This window comes from Chionomys nivalis, chromosome 8, assembly GCF_950005125.1.
Source record: "Chionomys nivalis chromosome 8, mChiNiv1.1, whole genome shotgun sequence".
Lineage (NCBI taxonomy): Eukaryota > Metazoa > Chordata > Mammalia > Rodentia > Cricetidae > Chionomys > Chionomys nivalis.
The window spans coordinates 84,727,752-84,748,221 of record NC_080093.1 but is presented as its reverse complement, the minus strand read 5'-3'; the positions used below and the strand labels follow the sequence as shown (position 1 = coordinate 84,748,221).

Here is a 20,470-nt window from a genome sequence, read left to right as displayed (position 1 = left end):
CCCTTTGTTTATAGTGGACAGTGGTCCCATGATAGAGCTGGACAGTCTCTTCCTTGGTTAACTTTAGAGGCACACGTGAATGGCTTCTTGCTCTTAGGGCTAGCTACAGCTCTCCTGGACAACTAATCTTCTCTAGGAAGCGGATTTGAAACAAAAGGGCAATTTTCTTGAGTCCTGTCTTTTTTTAAGCATAGTTTCAATGGTCCCTCCCCAAGGCCTGACTCTGTTCATTTGACCTGGACATTCCTGTCCTGGCATGGGCAAGAAGCTCTCTGTTTCCAGGAGGACTGTGCTGGCCACCCTAGCCTGGTGTAGGCTGGCACTGATGGCCCAGAGCCCTGTGTTTGAGCCAAAGAGCAAGGCCTTTGGGATTGACACGTTGTCCCAGAGCAGGGAGCTACAGAACTTGCCCATCCACATGCTTGTAGAGCCAGGGATCCAGTTTCCAAGCTGGGCCGGGCTTGCAGGAACCCAGCCAGCCGCATCTCTGCTCCTCCACACAGCGGTGTCTCCTATTCCTTGTATCCCCCTTCCAACTCCTCATGCCTTTTCTCACTCGCCTTTTCTTTCCTGTCTCCTTGGGCTGCTTCTGTGGACGGCCTTTTCCCTCCCAGGACTGCCACCGGGTCTCGGGCATAGGTAAGCCTGTCTTATGCTCTGCCTCTCGCCCTCCTGCTACCCCTCACTGCCCCAAGCTGGAGGACTCCACTCCAAGGCTTCCACCTCCTCTGAAAAGGCAGGTAGGGCTCTTTCCAGTGGATGCTATTTTGGTAAAGCTTGGAGTAGGGGATTTGGAGCCAAGGGGTGGGATGCATGGCTCCCTCCAGCCCCCATATGTGACTGATTGTAGAATCCCTGTGCATGAAGACACAGTTCAAGGTTACTATCCTTAAGGATAAGAACAGCTACATAGGGAGTACCTGATGTACGTGTTTGCCACTGGGCCCTCAGCCCATCACAGGTGTTACCCAGCCAACCATGCACACCTTGATGCTGTTGCTAGGGGGAGAGCAAACAGCTCCAGGTGGCCACTTTGGAGAATTCCCATGCGATGCTTTAGTACACAGTGGGGCTAGCGAACAAACTGATTTCCAAATTATGGAGAAAGCAACAGTGGAATGGGCTGGGGATGCCTTATGGCTCCACCCACAGAAAGAGTAAGGCTGGGGCATGGTAAAGGCCTTTCCAGATGTCTGAGCAGCCAGAGCCTGCATGGAGAGACTCTCTGGCCTTAGAATCTGGACAGAGTCAGAATAAGCACCCACAGATTCCAGGGTCATCTGGTCAGCACTGGCTGTTTCTTGTATACTGGGTACCAAAGGTGGAGAGTTGTAGGTGCAGGGCTGACGCAGCAACCACATGTCCGTGTGCACACCATTCTCACGACGAGGTCTCCTGCATACCCAGGTCAATCACAGCCCCTAATGGGATGGGTCCGGCCTTCCTTGAGGTATCCTAGGCAATCTCAGAACAGAGATAAGCATGGGAATCAGGGCTGTAGAGGTTTGGCTGTCTTAGGCGACGCCCAGGGCTGAGTACTGTTGATTGAGTGCTAGGGGTGCCAATACAGGCTCCTCCTTCACCCGGGCTAGTCTGTGACCGTTCTCAAAGTGCTAGCTGCTGCTGTACCCTCTATCTCTGGTCCTCGTGGGGGTTCTTCCTGGGGGGTGGGGCATATAAAAGGAAGGAAGCTGACTTCCCCCTCTCTCCCAGTTCTCCTCCGTGGTGGCTACAGGACAGGTGCTCAGAGAACTCAATCAAGTACCTGCTAGTGGCGAGTGCCCAAGCAGACCCTGGAGAGCCAGGGCCAAGTCAGACCTGCAACTGGGTGGGGCTGAAAATCTCGACACCCTGCCTCCCACCTGCCAAGGGGCACTGGCCCTGTCTGGGGTGCTGCGGCGGCTGCAGCAAGTAGAAGAAAAGGTTCTTCAGGTGACCGCCCTCTCTGCCCACCTGTGTCCGTGTCCCATCCCTACCTGTTCCTCACCCACCCAGAGCAGGTTCCTTTTCCTCTGCTTCCTTCCCTATCTTCTGCCTGCTGTGTCTGAGGAGACAAGCCTGGCTCATTCCTTCCTCTCTCCCTTGGAGGTGACCCTCATGGCCACTGTCACCATCTTTCTCCTTTCTTACCTTGACTGCAGAAGAGGGCCCAGAACTTGGCTAACAGGGAATTTCACAAAAAGAACATTAAGGAGAAGGCAGCTCACCTGGCCTCCATGTTTGGACACGGGGATTTCCCACAGGTAAACCAGGGGCTTTCGCAGTGCTCGGGAACCAGGGCTGGATGTCTAGCCAGGTAGCCATGAACCAGCCCCGGAAGCTCACTTCTCTCCTTCCTTTTCTATAGTACAAGAAGCAATTTCCTTTTTACGCCATTGATAAATTTGAGCTTGCATCTAAGAGACGCAGATGCATAGTTTTGAGACAGAAGACACATTATGACAAGGGGGAATGGAGGCAGGAGAGTAAGCTCAAGTGAAAAGAAACCCCCACCCAGCAAAAACGGGGACTTTAGGACTCTAGTTGGGCTGAGTGTGGTGACGCAAGCCTTGAATACCAGCATTGCAGAGGCAGAGGCCAGTGGATCCTTGTGAGCTTGAGGCCAGTCTGGTCTAATAGTGAGTTCCAGGACAGCCAGGGCTAAGCAGTGAGACCCTGAGTTCATACAAAGTAACATTAAATCAAATGAAACAACCCTAGTCAAGAGTATCCAATCTTTTGACTTTGGGCTGTGATGTGCTGGGTCACATTTATAGTTATCCTGGGGCACACGGGGACCACAGCTTGGTTACACATGTGCTTAAGATTGTTTTTAAATAGATTCTGAGCTTCCTGGGGGGGGGGGGGAAGGAGGGCTGTTGGTCAACTGCAAGGCTCTGGGCGCCTTAAAGATAAGAGCAAGCCAATTGCTTGTGCTGCTAAAGGCTGACCCCCCCCCCCAGCTTCAGCTGTCTCTCAAAGCAGCAGTGCTAAGCTAATGCGAGAAACTTTGCCTTGGCATGGGAAGTACAGCTTCCTCCAGGATGCCTGCTTACTTAGAAACTAGTAGGAAAAGAGGAGCTGGTGTTCACAGAGCAGGAACTGAGTAATAGTGAAGCCAGGGAGGTGGGGTAGGAGTATTCTCGTGGCATCCTCCTCCTTCAGCAAGCTGTCTCTAGACCACATCTTAGCCACCTTCGCCCAGCCCCCTCCTGTGTCTCCAGCTGTCAGTGGATCCACGCACAGAGGGAAGGATATTGCCAGGGTTCTAGCAATCTCCAAGAGGCAAGTGTGTGCCCCCAGCTGCTGAAGCCCCAGCTGTGGCGGGCTGCCCCCATTGGCTCAGGCTTCTCCCCTCCTAAGCCTGCAGCTGCACCCTCATACCAGACTCTTCTATGGTGGATTCTCATGAGCACTGCAGTCTGGGGCAACTCTAGGCAGGAGCAGAATGGGTCTCCCCGGGGTTTTTCATGGAGCTGGAGCAGACGCAGTTCAGCCAGGAGCCACATAATCCCACTTGGCTCCAAAGACACACTCCTATGTCATTCTGAGACGCAGCCCTCAGCGTCTGCTCCTCCATGGGTATGTTAAAGGCAAGATCGCTCCACCTGCCACAGCTATAATCCTGCTTTCTTTGCTGTCTCTGTTCCATGCAGGATAAACTCCTGTCTAAACGTCTGCCTCATGCTCATCCTCCATCTCCTCCCTCTGGCCTTCCGTCTCCTGATCCAGCTGCTCCTTCCTCTCCACCAGCTGCCGACTCTGTCTCTCCTGCCAGAAAGGTAGTCGTCCCGGAATCACCGCGCCTCCACCCCCTGCGTGTTCTGAGATGTTCTCAGGCTCCATTTGGCTGGCACAGCCAAACATCTGGAGATGGGCTTGGCTGGGATGAAAGTTTGTTAGCTATTGTACAGCAGTCCCCAGCCCGGCTTAGGTTTTGTGTTAGTGCATGCATCTAGCAGAATGGCTTGAGCCTGCGCTGACATAGAGTGTCCATCCGGGACCTGGATGCTGAGCCCTGCCCAGGTACTGAGAAAATAAAGGGGAAGCTTTGGACCCCTTACTACAGTTCAGACAGAAACAGCACCCTGTCATAAGAATAATCACACATTTAATATGTAGACCTGTGAAATTGGGCATGCCTGGCCTAAGCACATGGCAATTTCACACAGTAAACTTAATACGGTACTATTCGTGAATTTTGTGAGCTGTAGAACGGGCAAGATTGCAAGAACAGAGAGAAGCCTGCAGAGGGTTCAGAGGCAGTAATAGGAGACCTGTGTGGACAATTTCACATGACTAGTTTCCTGAATGGAGAGCTAGGGTGTGGTAGGAAGTGATCAAAATGTATAAAGCAAGCAGGCAGGACTGGCATGAAATGAGTGGACAGAATGTCTGGTGTCACCTGGCTCTGAGATGACAGTGTGTAAGGCTGGACAGAGAGTGAGAGCGGCACACAGCACCGTCAGCGTGTTTGGGAATGTTGTCCTCTCACGGGGCTAGAGCAAGCTCCTGAAGGGAACACCCTGTGTTCTCAAAGGGTGATTTGGGTAGCAGTACAGGAGTTAGCTTGGCGGGAGAGAGGCCGGGAATGAGCTGTGATTTAGTGGATAGTGAAGTGTTCTGTGAACAAGAATGAGTTGGCTCTGTGGCACATTCTAGTCTCCAGAATGAGTGAGTCCCGAGCCAAAGTGTGCTCTGCTGAACTTAGTCTGCTGGCCTGGCTCCTGCTGAGGCCAGGGTGCAGGCTGGGTGTCCCATCTGTCGGACTCCTGTTTGGCTCCTGGGTTGTTGAGCTGGTGCACATCCAGCTTCATGCTATCGTCTTAGCAAAAGGTTCCAAGTTGCCCCTTTTTTGTAACTGGTTCTGTTCCCATGGACGCCCCTAGCATCTATAGGGGGAAGTGTGTAGAAAGAATCTCCACAGACAGATGAAATCTTATTACCCAGCCCCTTCCCGGGTTCACCACATGGGCATGAAGCTCCCCCAAAGACCAGGAGGGAGCGATATGAAGAGACAAAAACACTTCTGATTTCCACTGCTACTGAAAACTCATGGGCAAGATATCAACAGAGCTGCATCCCGGCTAGTGTCAGCCCCTCAGGCATCTGTCTGTCTGTCTGATCCTCTGTTCTCTCCCCACCCCCACTGTAAAGGGGTCCTGGCTCACATCAGGGAGAGCCGTTTGCGTGGAGTCAGACATTTTTATCACCACCATTAGCAAGGTCTCAGGATAGACTTCCATCAAGGATGGTGTCTCCTGCTGTGGGGAACATCACTTCCACCCTTGATCTTGGCGGGATGACGGGGATAGTGGAGGTGGTCAGGGCGCTGGGCGCAGGTCATGCAGGGACTCTACTGGTTAGCCAGAGCCACCTTGCTTCTCCCTGCCTAGCCTTTCTCCTGCTTCCTGGGACCTTCAAAACTGAGCTTGCCAAGACCCGCCCTCTTTTCACTCCTGATTTTCTTCTACCCTCAAGAAGTTCTCTCTGTCCTCTAAGTGATAGCAGGAGGTAGAGCCTGGGGTCTGGTGGACCCTTGTCAATAGTAAGCTTATCCCTATCGTGTTATCCCAGAGCCCCACCCCCCAAGGCCTTTCTCGTCAGCCTTTCAGACAGTTTTTAAAACAAGGTCCCCCACTAAGCTAGTTAGTGAAACTTCATTTATGCAACAAGAGTTTATTAAACTCATTTTGGATACTTTCAGGCTCTTAGCAGAAGCACCAATAAATCCGAGATAAGTCCCTGCAGCATGTAGGCTTCTGTTACAGTAGAGGAAACGCCAGCATGAATGTGACATATAAATGAGTCATACATGTCACAAGATGACATGAGAATCACTGTGCAAGAGTTCAGCACCAGCAGGAGCCCAGGGTGCTGGTAGCAAAGAGCACTATAAAGTGGGATGAGCAAGAACGGCTGTCCTGTGACCGGGAAAACTGAGCATGGGCAGATCAATAAGAAGACAGTGGTTTGCCTGGTCTAAAAGAGCTAGCTCCTGGACAGCTATGGCTGTTACACAGAGAAGCCCTGTCTGGGCGGGGGGGAGGGGGGAGGAGAAGAAAACAATGGTTTTCTGGTTTTTTTAAATTGTTTTTATTGAGCTATATATTTTTCTCCACTCATCTCCCTTCCTCTCCCCTCCCCTTCTGCCTTCTCCCATGATCCCCATGCTCCCAATTTACTTAGGAGATCTTGTTTTTTTTCTACTTCCCACAAAGATTAAATCCATATATTTCTCTCTTAGGGTCCTCTTTATTATCTAGATTCTCTGGGATTGTGAATTGTAGCCTGGGTTTTTTGTTTGTTTTATGTCTAAAAGTCACTTATGAGTGAGTACATATTATATTTGTCTTTGTGGGTCTAGGTTACCTCACTCAATATGATGTTTTCTAGATCCGTCCATTTGCCAGAAAATTTCAAGATATCATATTTTTCCTCTGTGTAGTACTCCATTGTGTAAATGTACCACATTTTCCTTATTCATTCTTCGGTAAAGGGGAATTTAGGTTGTTTCCAGGTTCTGGCTATAACAAACAATACTGCAATGAACATAATTGAGCATATGTCCTTGTGATATGTTTGAGCATCCTTTGGGTATATACTCAAAAGTTGTATTGCTGGGTCTTGAGGAAGGTTATTTCCTAATTTTCTGAGAAATCACCATACTGATTTCCAAACTGGCTGTACCAGTTTACACTCTCACCAGCAATGCAGGAGTGTTGCCTTTACCCCACATCCTCTCCAGCATAAGTTGTCATCAGTGTTTTTGATCTTGGCCATTCTTACAGGTATAAGATGGAATCTCAGAGTTGTTTTGATTTGCATTTCTCTGATGGCTAAGGATGTTGACCATTTCCTTAAGTGTCTTTCAACCATTTTAGATTCCTCTGTTGAGAGTTCTCTGTTTAGGTCTGTACTCCATTTTTTATTGGATTATTTGTTCTTTTGATAACCAATTTCTTGAGTTCTTTGTATATTTTGGAGATTAGCCCTCTGTCCAATGTGGGATTGGTGAAGATCTTTTCCCATTCTGTAGACTGCCGTTTTGGAAGGCAAAGGTTTAAGGAGAATCTTTGGTCTATAATTCTCAATATGTAATCCACTGGTCTCTCTGAACCAGATAAATGGGGCCTGGCAGAGTCACCAGACCACAAGTTGTGACCATGGGAAGCACCATACCTGGGGACATACTGAATGGAATTGGACATACTGAATGGAATGGTCCTGCCTCTGGAATTTTGCTCCTTGTTTCTATGGGCTTGATACCCAGGCCAACCTTGGTCATAAGATGGTTGTATAATCGGTACATTTGAACAGCTTCCAACTTGTTAGTCACAGGCCAATGTGTCTTTCAGTTGTGGCTGGGAATAATCTGGGAGCTCTTAGAAGTCACCATGGCATGGTGGGTACGTAACTGTATTTCTCTGGGCTTCGGTTTTCCCGCAGTGCCCACGCTCAAAGACTGCTGCCATTCTCACTATGAGTCCATGGCAGGCAGCCGGGGATGGAGTTGTGACGATTCAGTTGCCAGCCTCTTGGATAGAGGCTCCCCAGCCTTGCACCTTACCCAACCTTTCCCTCCCTCCCAACTCCTCATCCTTAAGTTACCACGAGGCCTTGCACAAAGTCTACATCATCCTAGCCTTCTCTGAGGACGGGCCTGGCTGCCCCTTCCAGCTGATGCTGGCTTGATGATAGACAGTGTCATTCCATCCTGAGAGAGCTCAGGGCATCTCGTCCAAGAAGAAAACCTGGAGCTGGGTGCCTACCTTCTCAAATGGTACTCTGAAGTTCAGATAGGTCTTAAGAGGTTTCGTCTGAAGAATCAGTCTTGAGATCCACCATCATGACCTTGGACTATGGGTTCCATGCCCAGCCTTATGGCCAACGCCATTTTCTCATCAAATCCCTGTCAGTCATTCATTTCTTTCTCTCTGAAAAGGGGAAGCCACGTCAGTTTGGTCCACAGTTTGGCTGCTGACATTTGCCAAATTTGTTGAGCTCTTGCAAGAACAGGATGGTGGTGAATGACTGCACAGCTGGGCCAAGGATTGCTTCATTGTGGCTTAGCCAGCTGACAGGCTGAAGAGCAATGAGTCCCACAAGAGGAGTTAACTCTGCCCCTCAGGATGTTTGTGTGAAGACTAGACTTGCAGGGTTTACTCTGGGATTTACATATTAGAAGGAGATGCCATCAATTGGGCATGTTTTGGCTGGGCAACCTGTCTTGTGTTAGCTCTTGTTAGGACAGAGCTCAAGGGCCCCTCCATCCTTGGCCTCTTCCCTCTGTCCTGGGGATAGAACTAGGCAACTCTGTAAAAGTCTCTGGTGTGCATCCCAGTCCAGGATTATTTAAATATGCCAGTGCCGGTGTGTATTAGGGAAATAGGATGTTATTAAGTAGAAGAATCTGAGCTTAGAAACAGACTTGAATTTAAAGTACTGCTCACTCACTGTGTGACTTTGGACAATATAGTGGATCTCTCTGAGCCTTAGTTTCTTAGCCTATAAGCTGGAGCTATATCAGCTACTCCTTGGGGTGGTTAGAACATTGTAGATCCAACATATGCAAAACGCCTAGAATATTGAATAAATGTTCCCTTTCCCAATAGAAGAAACATCTAGCAAAAAAGCTCATTTGCCTAAAACACATATTTCTAAAATGCCAATTATTTTAAGGCTTTCCATTTTCTACCATAGCCACTTAAGAACAAATGCCATGGTGGCTAATTTAGAGTCCATAGGGATTCGGGAACCATCTGCAGAGCTATGAGGGCTAAATGCATGTGATCAACTTTGCATGCCTGTCATTCTGGGTAAAGTTAGGCAGATGAAGACTCCCCCAAGGGAGCTCACAGCCCCTTAAGGCTTGCCTCATCTCAGTTCTGAGCATGTCATTTCCAATGTCATTATAGAAGACAGTATTAGTCCCTTGCTCTCCCCTTACCTTGGGCAGAGACAAGGAACCAGATCCAAGACCTGTTCTCTGTGGTTTTCTTATCTAGGGACTCCTCACTGTGGAATGTCCTTGACCCCCAGGACCCAAGAGACCACTCTAGCTCTGCAGTTTGACCCTTCCCCTTCTCACAAACGCTCAGCTCCAAACCTCTGGAAACTTGAGTCTTGCTCCCAGACGGTCTAGCGTGGGCTTGCTTGATACTCAGAACGTGCTAGCTGGCCACAGATGACTCAGCCCTGCAGAGAAGCACTGCCTGGGCATCTTCTGTGTGAGCTGAGTTCTGGGCCCAAGGTGGGGAAGTCCCACTGTTTTGACTGAAAGGGCCTGGCAGCCTGCATCCTCCTCCATTGCAAGCGCCATATCTGTGACAGAGGAAGAGAGATGGCTAAGACAGGACAACTGACATCAGGGATGCAGACTCAGGGAGTAGCTGAACCAGCCCGAGTCCAGTATGAGAAAGATTCCCACATCAAGAGACCTGGGCTGGAGAGGGTCACAGGCCTGTGCGAGGCCTGTCTCTTGGTAGAAAGCTAGTTGCCCCGTAGCCTCTGGCATCAATGCTTGTGACAATATCTGTGTCACCATGTTTGAATCAAGAGTGTCTCTGGGAAGATGAAGCTACACCACTCTTATTTGTGTAGAAGAGAGAGAGAGAATCTAAAAACCAGAACTCAAAACTACGTGCATGACAGTGTTCCAGTCTCGCTGACTCCTTGCTGAGGAACACTGGGTGCCCAGCACTTGTGAAACTCCACTAAGGGTTTTTGCTTTTTATATGTTTGTTGTCTCTGTGTGTCTGCATGCATGTATGCTGTGTGTGGGTATCTGCAGGAGCCATGGATCCCCAGGAGCTGGAGTTACAGTTGTGACTCACCTGATGTGGGTTCTGAGAACTAAACTCAGGTCCTCTGAAAGAGTAAGATGCATTTAACCTCTGAGTCACCTCTCCAGCCCCTACCCAGGTCATTTAGGGTGCTTCCATAACCCTGCAAGCTTCAGAGTGATCTCCCCATTTCCCAATTGGGAAAACTAAGGTTCATAGCAGAGAGATAATCTATGTGAGGTTAGTCAAATGTCATGTGAGATCCTGCCCCCAAATAACCAACCATTCTGTAACTCATTCTAATGAAGTCACTGAAAAATAGTTTGAATTCAAGAGGAACAGCAAATAGTGGAAAATATCCAAATGTAATTCTTGAAAATTATAAGACTATAAATTATATAGGAACTGCAAGACCAGTTCCAGGGAATCCCAAAATTGCTAATTCTTGGTGTTCTGGGGTTAAGTCATCAGACTGTCCAGTTTCACATTTCAGTAAATGTTTCCCAGGCAGACCACCAGTGTTCCCCTCATCCAGCCCCCACCCCCACAGCACGTGTGGCTTGCCACTCAATGTATGTGACTCTTCTTGCTGAGAACGTGTAGCTTGTATGCTGTAGACATCGCCAGGATGAACTCTCGAAGGCTCTCCACAAACCATGCCTTTCAATGCTCCTGGGAACACAGGCCACCTGCTAACTCCCCAGCTGGGGAAAACGTGGTCCTCACGCGGAGACCGGGTTATAGTCTCCCTTTCACAGAGCCAAGAGAGTCGTCCTCCTGTCCAGAAGTAGAGTGAGTTGGATAAGTGGCTCAGTTAAGAGCACTTATCATTCTTGCAGAGGACCTGGGTCAATTCTCAACACTGTTGGTGGCTCACAACATCTGTAGCCCCAATTCCAGGGAATACGACACCTTCTTCTGGCCTCTGAGCTACATGTACATACATGCAGGCAAACCCTCATACACATATAATAAACCTAAAATGATTTTTAGAAGGAAGTAGCTCCCAGTCCTCAGACTGATGATCACTTTCATGCTGGTCTTGAGTAGGCTTCAAGAGCCCTCTCATCCCTTGGGGCAAGTCTCCCTCCTTTGGGTGCCTTATGACCTCTGTAAATCCCATTTATGGCTCAGTGATCTGGGATGGTTCCCAGTAAGTGGGAAGAGCATCCAGGAGACCCACTGCCGACTTAGTTGACTCAAAATAAAAAAACTGGGTGTGGCCTTCATCTTGGACATTGCTGTCTCCTGACACCCTGCCTAGCTGCCAGGTGACTTGCACAGCTGATTTGAACAACTGAACAGGCTGTGACCATCCCAGTGTGTTTTAAGGATACCACCAGCACCCACACAGTCCTCTGCAAGCTCCAGTGATTTCTCCCTAAGACAGGATTGCTTAGAAGTTCAGTGACATAAAGTGCTTATTAGCTAAGCAGTTAATAAGGTCTCGTTAGACATTCGGGTTTCTAGTCTCAGACAGTACAGGCTGAATCTCGGCTCCATCAGAAGGCAGATACTGTCCGTGGGAGTTGTGACACACCTCGTCTCCTTTCTGGGATAGCGATATGGAGCCAGTTCTCATCACAGGAGTCTGGGCGGGCGCTACCCAGGGAGAAAGTTAAGTCTCCCTCCCCTCTTTATTTTCAAGTAGACCTTGTATTCTACAGCCTCTATCTGAGGGTCAGGATTGGGGGCCCCACCAGGGGACTGAACATCAGACAAGCAATGGCCGATCATCCTGAACCAATACAACTGAACCTTTTTAGAAGGAGCCAGATTGTTTGGCTTGTGCAGGCTCCTAGAAGTGGGAAGAGGTTGTATCAAATCAGAATTCTAATCTTTCCCAGGCTAGACATGAGGGAAAGGACAGGACTGGGGGAATGGGGTGGGTGGAGGGTCAGTGCCTAGCCTGGCAGCCATTGTTCACAAGACATGGGGGCTTTGCACAGGCTGAGGAGGCCCAGCCTAGGCTAGAGAGATCAGAACCCCTTACCCCAGCAGCCTGCAGCTCTGTTCCTTGTAGTCCCCAAGAACCCTCCTCACATGGAGTGACTACCAACCTGCACTCAGTAGGACAGCTCCTAGACTCACCAGAGGTGTGAGGGTCTCTGCGACCATCTCTCCTGCCTGCTCAGCTTCCTGTATGTTCACCCCCATGATATCTGCTTTGTCTGGGATCTGAAGAGTTAGCCTCAGATGCTGGGGTGGCGCTGCTCCAGGAGCTGGGGGTTCAAGCTTGGTTGCAGTTCCTTGGCTCTCCTGTTTTGTTCTCAAGCCTGGTTGTTAGCACATTAGACGTGGCTCCCAAAGGCAGCCTAGATTTGGATGGCAAGCATTGTCTTATCACATGAGACTGGAGTTTCTTGAGGCAACACGTTGTTCTAGGATCCTGGCAGCCTCGATGGCTTCCTAGTTCTGGCCACTCCTCTCAGCGGTTGAATCTGGAAGGCAGCAGGTCTTGGAGCCTCCCCTCAAGAGCCTGGGGATCACAAACAGTACATCTGGCCTCCTGGGCTATGCATTATTCACCTCCTGACAGCAGACAAAGCCTTCTCAGTGTGGTCTGTCAGAGCTGCTGGGGAGGGAGGGGCCTAGTGGGACTTGGCTGGGCCTGGATGTGTGATTATTCCATACCCTATTCGAGCTGTTCAGTGATGCTGGTCTGTAGCCACCGCTCCAGAGCTGTCTTCTGACCGCTGTGCTGAGCAGGTCATGGGGTGGGACTCAGACCTAGCTCCTCTCTAGAAGTTTCCAAGGCATGCCACAAAGCAACGAGCTCTTGGACTTGGCTCACTCATTTAGGAAAAATGCAAATCTTTGCATTTCAGAAAACAAACCCTAGACCCGTTATGTACAAACTCCCTCCCCCAACCCCTGGCTATGATTTCATTGTCTATGATTTTATTTTTGGTTTTGGGATTTGTTTTTTATGAGTTGAAAGCAGGATCTCATTCTATAGTTCAGACTGGTCTAGATCGCACTCTGTTGCTCAGGCTGGCCTCAGATCCACAGCAGTTCTGCATCAGATTCCTGAGTTTGGGATTCTAGGCCTGTGTCGCTGTAACTGGCTCTATCTCTGTGATCTGGCAATGCTACGTAGCTGATAGGAGTAGAAATGTGGGCTTTTTCCTTTTGCTACCACCAGTCTGGGAGTCCCTTCCTTCTGTCCATTTCTATACCTCTGGTGTCTATTCCAGGTGATCTGGTTTACCTCTGGAGATGCTGTGGTCCTGCCTTCCTCCAGGCTGGAACCCTCTTCCCCTCGCCCGACGTTTCTGCTGGGTGCTAACTGCCTCTCTTTTTGTCTGTTTCCTCACCTCTGCTCTCTCTTGGCTAGCTGACAGTAGGGAAAGTGTCCAGTGGAATAGGGGCCGCGGCTGAAGTGCTGGTCAATCTGTACTTGAATGACCACAGACCTAAGACACAGGCCACCTCTCCAGACCTGGTAAGGAAATGCGCGGTCAGCCTCTTCCTGAAGGTGTTTGCCCAGCTTCCCCAGGCAAGAGTATGGGAGGAGCCAAAGGGACCAACAAGGGGGTGCTGAAAGTAGGCCAGACATTTCCTCAAAGACTGACTTCGCTCCGGTCCTTGTAGTTCGTTTTCCATGCAAGTCATGATCTCTGCTATCTGTGGCTTTCAGGATCTATTCAGTATCAGGCCTTCAGGGCTATTGTACAAGTCCCCATGTTCAGCATTTAGTGTCCAACCTGAGTAGACCTAAGTAAACCTGGAAACTGAGACATGTATAGCAGGATGAGCACGTCTTCCCTCTGACTCTCTCTTGCCCTTCTCGCTCTAAGTGGCATGTTGCCATCAGCAACACTGTGCACTGATTGTTGAGCTGGTTTCCTTTGGGCTCACTGACCTGGAACTGCCCAGCACCAGCCTGCTCCAGCCCTTCCCTTCCCCATTGCTAGTGTGGAGGGAACCGTAAGACACAAGCTCCCTTTTTCGGCTCTCTCTTGAATAGATCTGAAGTCACACCCGGTGACCTCACTTGACCCCTGTCACTGCGGTTTCTTTCCCTCTTACCGCAGTGGACTACCCCGACAAGCCTAACTTCAGGGGAGTTTATTTAACTCACAGCTCAAGGCACAAGTCCATCATGGCAGGAAGTCAAACAGGAACTTGAAGCAGGTGGACACATTGCATCCACAATCAGCAAGCAGAGAGGGTTAGATGCAAGCTTTCTTCTGATCTGTCTATGCCATCCACGCTCCTAGCCAGAGAACGGTACCACTCACAGTGGGCAGGTCTTTCCACCTTGGTTAGCTAATCAAGGTAATCCACCACAGTCATGCCCAGAGCTCCCAGGTGAGACTAGATTCTGCCAAGCTGACAACTTATCGCTGATCATCACATGGCATCACTGTGGTACCCAGTAACTTTTACCCTCTGGGACGGACCACAAGAAACAACACAAGATAGACGTATTCAAGCAAGATGTCCACTCGTTTAGATCAACCTGGCGGAGAGCCCCTGCAGGGGTGGAGGCTGTGGGGAGTGTGTCTTCCTGCCCTTGCTCTTGTCTGCAGTGACATAAGTAGCAGCCAGGAGCCCTGAAGATGCTGTGATTTGATTAAGGATTTCTACATCCCTAGGCCTGGCCTTTAAAGTCGTATTCAGCCCTAACACATTGCTCTTTTCTCCTGGCCCTAGGAATCCGTACGAAAGGCATTTCCCCTGAGCCTGGGTGGCAGCGACACCTGCTACTTCTGTAAGAAGCGCGTGTTTGTGATGGAGCGGCTGAGTGCCGAGGGTCACTTTTTCCACCGTGAGTGCTTCCGATGCAGCGTCTGTACCACTACCCTGCGCCTGGCTGCCTATGCCTTTGACTGCGATGAAGGTAACCCTGGGGACCAGGATGGCTCTGGCCTCTGTCTCAGATGAGACTTTGCTCTAGGAGGCTGTAGGACTTACCAACAGGAGTATGGTGTCATCAGGAACACTGCTTAGGGAAACTGGAAGACCCTACTGTCCAGAACAGAAGCCACCAGGCACAGTGACACCTACTGTCTGCTGAGGGCCCCCACTGTCCCACTCAGCTCCATCGCTATCCGTGGTGCCTGTGAGGCCAAGATAACCAAACCTAATGAACTGTGTGACATGCTCAGAATTATACCTGGCATGTAATAAAAGCTTCACGAATGATGGCGTGCCAATAAAATGTGTGGAGCCAGGGAGGTTACTCAGAAAGCTAAGTGCTACCTTGCATCCATGAGGACTTGAGTCCAGTTCCTGAACCCATGTTTTTTTTCAACTTATTTATTAATTATGTATACTTACTGCATGTATGCCTTCAGGCCAGAAGAGGGCACCAGATCTCATTACTGATGGTTGTGAGCCACCATGTGGCTGCTGGGAATTGAACTCAAGACCTGTGGAAGAGCAGTCAGTGCTCTTAACCTCTGAGCCATCTCGCCAGCCCCCGTGTTTTGTTTTGTTTAAATGGGACCGGATGTGGTGGTTCATACCTATAATCTCAGCCCTGGAGAGGCAAAGCCAGGTTAGTCTCTGGAGTTTGAGGTCAGCCTGGTCTACATAGTGAGCTTCGGGCCAGCCTGTGGTATATAGTGAGATTCTATTTCAAAATTAAATAGAAAAGAAAGAGAGAGAGAAGCTGTGTGTACTGGGGCATGTTCATAACCTCAGCATTGGAGAGGCAACACAGGAGCATCCTCAGAGCTCTCTGGTTGGCCAGCCTAGGCTGGTTGGTACATTCCCGATCAGTGAGAGGCCCCTTCTCAAAACAAAAGCAGGAAGCCAAGGTAACAGTGCCTGAGGAACTGAGGCTGCGCTCTAACCCCACACACATACACATACCTGTATAAACACACACAAAGTATGAATTAGAAAACTGGTCTCAAAATTTGCACCTCTTTGCATAAGTGGCCTACCAGAGCTCATCAGCAAAGAATTATGTTCACTATACAAAGAAATCCCTTTCGGTTCATCAGCCTTTGACATTATACTGTCATACAGACTGTGGGGCAGCATGACATAGTGCTTACGACTGTGCGCCTTAAAGCTCTCCTACCCAGAGTGGGTCTGGGCAGTAGTACCTGCTCCCTGCATAGCCCTGGAGCTGCTACTTGGATTCCTGCTCAGTTTCATCATCTGCAAAGGAGGATAATGGTAGGACCTGCGTGGATGCTGCCCACCGATGATCCCAGCACTCTAGGGGCAGAGACAGTAAGATTCTGAGCTCCATACCAGCCTGGGCTGTGTACAGGGACTCAGCCTCAGATGAACAAAACGAAGAAGTAATAGTTCTAAGTTCATGAGGATGTGGGATGATAAGCTGATGAGTTACATTATATGTGAAATGGTTTCCCCATTATCATCATCACTATTATCACCACCATTTTTGTTACTGTCACGGAAGTAGGCAGCAGTGCCAATCCTAGAAGGTACCCAGTGGTCCTGGGCGGCCGCTGTTTTACCCAGCACGTACCCTGCCTAAGTCTTTTCTCTCATCACTGGCCAGCTGTACTGACCCTCAAGATCCCAGAAAGGACTGGGGAGCTGATGCTCAGAGCTACCTATTTTTCTCTCTGCCTTGTGAAGAAATCTAACTTCTGTTTGGGTGGGGAGTCACCTATGGGTTTTAGCTCTACTCAGAGGGTCCCCCATTGCTAGCACCTTCTCCGAGGGAGGCAGCAGCATGTGGCTGCCTGGTTTTGGTGCCGTGTTAGGGCAAGCGTACAAGCTCCTGCTCGTGTCTGAGCTGGGCTGATTTCCATGGCTGTTGTGTTCTGACTGGCCAGGGGTGAGCAATTATTCCCGCGATTCTGTCTACAGAGAAAAACTGTATGTACTTGTATCTCTTCTCACAGGCAAATTTTACTGCAAGCCCCATTTCATTCATTGTAAAACCAACAGCAAACAACGGAAGAGACGGGCAGAGCTGAAGCAGCCAAGAGAGGTACGTCGGTCTCAGCAGTGCTGGGAGAGCAGGGGCGATCCCTCCCCCTTGAGGAGGTCTCTAAAGGCAACCTCAAAGTTAGCCGGACTTCTCTAGCCCTGAAGGGAGAGAGACTACCCCTAAACACTTACAAATCCTCTTCTAGAATGTTTGTTTGCCTTAGTCTGCTCAGCAGCCTCTGGGATTGGCCCTGTTACAGATGCCAGCTCCCTGATAGGTGGCGAGCTTCCTCTGAGAAGTTAAAAAATGTTTGTACATGTGTCGAGACTGAGCTGTATGCTGAACTGTGCAAAAGCCATGTGGTCCCGCTGTGCCCAGGAGGGAGGCCAGGTTTTCAGGTCCCTTCCTAGGTATAGTTTGTGGTAGTACCCCCCTCTGGCAGCTCTTGGGATGATGCACCATGACTCGAGCTTTCCTAGTGATGCCGTCACGGGCTTGCTGCAGGAAAATGCGAGAGTAGATAGAAGACACTAGCATCACCGACCACTTACTGGGACAGGCTGTTGCTTGCTCCAGTTGACACTGTGGCAGTTGTTCACTGCGACTGACATTTGGAAAAGCTGCATTGCGCTCTATCACCTCTCCTCCCAGATGAGCCCTCTGAGTAGACCCCACCGCTAAAGCTTGTTCGGCTTCTTTGCTGGCAGCTTATCAAGAGCAGTTTTCTGATATTGGAAAATCTTTTTAAAATTTTTCCCCTGTCTATGGGTGGTTTTTTTCTACATATATGTCTGTATACCACATTTGTGCCCTGTGCCCATGGAGGCCAGAAGAGGGTGTCAGATCCTCTAGGAACTGGAGTTACAGATGGTTGTGAGCCACCATGTGGGGGTGGGAATCAAACCCATGTCTTCTGGAAGAGCAGCCAATGCTGCTGACCGTGGAGTCACCTCTCCAGCTCCTATATAATCTCAGCACTTGGGTGAATGAAGCCGGAAGGCTGGAATTTGAGTTCAGTCCAGTCTACATTTGAAGCTCAAGGCCTGTCTGAGCAACTTAGTCATACTTTAACTCAACAAAAGCGGGGAGGGCAGGGAGAAAGCAGGGAAGGGAATGTGGGAGGCTGACAGTTCAGGGGTAAAACTTTTTTTGGTTTTGGTTTTGGATTGAGATAGGGTGGCCTCAAAGTCACAGAAATCCCCCTGCCTCTGCCTCCTGAATGCTGTGATTAAACACATGCACCACCATACCTTGCTCAGGAGTATAATTTCTAATACTATTAAAAGATTATATTTTATGCATGGTCAATAATCTGCTTCAGTAGCTCCATCCTGTTGGGCCTTTACACTATTTAACAATTTTATCTTGTACAGATTTTTACAATGAATATATTTGTATACAAATCTTAATCCCTATTTCTAATTACTCATGTACTATATAACAATACAAGTAGGTATGCAGGTCAAAGGGCATGCATATTTGGAAAGCTAGTGCATGGTATGGTAAATTTGCCCCCTTTAAAACAAGTTGCGGCCACATTCGGTACCAAAGTGGGAGCCGCCCCAGTTAGTTCCCCTGGCTCAGCCTGCTGTGATGGAGGCAGCCTCTGACACTCTTGGACTAAGTGCTCTTGTTTTGATGTCTTTCTCAGGAGGAAGGGACATGGCAGGAGCAGGAAGCCCCTCGGAGGGACACTCCCGTGGAGAGCTCTTGCGCAGTGGCGGCCATCAGCACGCCAGAAGGCAGCCCTCCAGGTATCTCCACCTCCTTCTTTAGGAAGGCACTGAGCTGGCCTTTCAGGCTGACAAGAGGCCTTCTCGACCTGCCCCGGAGCCTGCTTAGGTGGATGCAGGGACTCCTGAATGCTGCTGGCCACCATGTCAGGGACAATTCTCACAACTACTGCTTCACGTTTGAGCTCCTGAGCCTGGGGCTGCTGCTCCTCTGGGCCTTCTCCGAGGTCCTGGCCGCCATGTACAGGGAGTCTGAGGAGTCCCTGGAGAGTATCCGCAGCTGGTTGCTCAGGTTCATCCCGGTGAAGCTGCAGTGAGGCGCATACTGCCCCACAGTGCCCTAACATTTCCAAGTGGAGACTGCAATATTTGTAGTTTGCTCTGGCTCTGGCCAGCGTCCATAACCAATTAGCTCCAAGCCAAAGAGTCCCACATCAGCCACCTCCACCTGGCTTTGACAAGGTTGAGCATCTGTTCATGGTGCTAGGACCAGGGACACAGGGACAACATGAAGGATTTTCTTTTCTTTTTTTTTTTTCTTTTTTTTTTTTTTTTTGAAAACAGCTTTGTATTGTTTTGTCTTTTCATACCAAAGCGAGCCATTTTTCCAGGTTTACATTTCAATTTTTAACTTTTCATAAGCCAAAAAGAAAGCATTATTTTTCTACAAGTATCAATACTTTTAACTGTTTAATTTTTATCACCAGTTTTACAAGACTCTCGAACTTGGCAATGAGTTGAGATTTGTTGCTGCCAGCAACGTTAATGAGTTGAGACTTTAGAGGCACAACAGAGAGCCACCCCTAGACCAGCACCTTTTGATTTCTGCACACAGATGCCACCTGTTCACAGTGGATGCTGCGTTTGTTTGTTTTCAAAGATGCATATATGTAAAATCAGTAAGGTTAAGAGAAATAAGTAGGAGGTGTAGAGCAAACCAAAATTGACCAAAGCACACAGCAGTGTGTCAATGCTATCTGTCCTCAGGGTCGGGGAGAGGTATTTTACTTCGATCTTTTGAAGTCAAACAGTAGCTTAAAGGCTTCCCCTTACGCCCACCGAGTCACAGCCAATAGTATAGAACCACAGGACTACTGCTGCAAACTTACATGTTCCTCCCCACAAATGGGTACTGCAGCGAGGCCCACTGGCACTTGGCCCCGAATAGCTCACAGGCTGATGTGATGCTGAGGACAAACTTTTTCAGATGGTGTCATTTTCACTTCTGTCAAGTCCTCAGCCCAGGCCTCAGGCCGAGCCAAAGCGAGTCAGGTCCATTATGGTCAGGCTGTCGCCCCCTGGTGTCCTTTGAATTGAGGGTACTTGCTGGCCCTGATCAGCGAGCCTTGCTGGTGGCATCCTGACTGCTCAGGCACATTACATGGCTGCCTTGCGTATGTCACCCACACAGTCAGAGATCCTTCTCCTACTGCCCCAGAAAAGAGTGTCTGGTCTTTGGGTGGCTTTGAACCCATAAATGTTTTCTACACTGGGTGTCTGGAAAAGCCTAAAGCTGTCCCCACCCAACTCTGTGATGCTCAGCTTCTGTAGCCGATTGAGCAACTGGAGGGTTGATAAGGGCCTCCTAGGTTCTCAGGGTCTCCACATTCACAGGGTGCAACTATGGACTAGAAACTCGGGGTCTCTACCGTCACTGGGGACAGCTGTGGAGAGCTGTGACAACTAACACTCCCTCCAAGTTTAAGAAGGACTTGTTAAAGACAAAGCGTCTTGAAAGCTTTGACATTAAGTTTCTGTAAGGTGGAGAAAGAGGGGTGCATTTCTGGAGACCCTGTCCTGAAGTCCTGGGAAAGACAGGGCATGGCTGTGATCAAGTCTGTGGGAACCAGCACCTCTGACCTTGTTGGAACTATTGCCAGTGTGATGACGTACATTGTATTTGCCCTGCTTCTAGCTGGGGATTTAATGGTCAAGCATGATGGGTCCTATTATGTTTCATTATGCCACATGAACTCTTGAGGTCATATTATAGTGATTTTCTCCAGCTCAGGGTGGGCTGAGATGCTCTGTGGAATGCTCTGGGAAGCCAGAGTGAACTCTCTAAAAACAACAACAACAAAATGTCATTTATAGCCATAAGGAGGCTG

At 49.3% G+C, this 20,470-nt stretch overlaps 1 protein-coding gene across 3 annotated transcripts in view; it reads left to right on the top strand.

The window, feature by feature from the left end:
* Window positions 1-20,470, top strand: part of Mical2 (microtubule associated monooxygenase, calponin and LIM domain containing 2) — a 196,709-nt gene that overhangs the window by 112,915 nt on the left and 63,324 nt on the right. Inside the window, exons 18-25 of one of the 3 annotated variants that reach the window (XM_057778568.1) lie at window positions 615-740; window positions 1,714-1,932; window positions 2,142-2,243; window positions 3,636-3,761; window positions 13,102-13,209; window positions 14,424-14,610; window positions 16,601-16,689; window positions 18,281-18,383. In XM_057778568.1, the coding sequence (XP_057634551.1) occupies window positions 615-740; window positions 1,714-1,932; window positions 2,142-2,243; window positions 3,636-3,761; window positions 13,102-13,209; window positions 14,424-14,610; window positions 16,601-16,689; window positions 18,281-18,383 (1,060 nt within the window). Of the gene's footprint in view, window positions 1-614; window positions 741-1,713; window positions 1,933-2,141; window positions 2,244-3,635; window positions 3,762-13,101; window positions 13,210-14,423; window positions 14,611-16,600; window positions 16,690-18,280; window positions 18,876-20,470 lie in introns of those variants that run through there. The other 2 variants (XM_057778567.1, XM_057778566.1) reach the window with 2 other exon arrangements.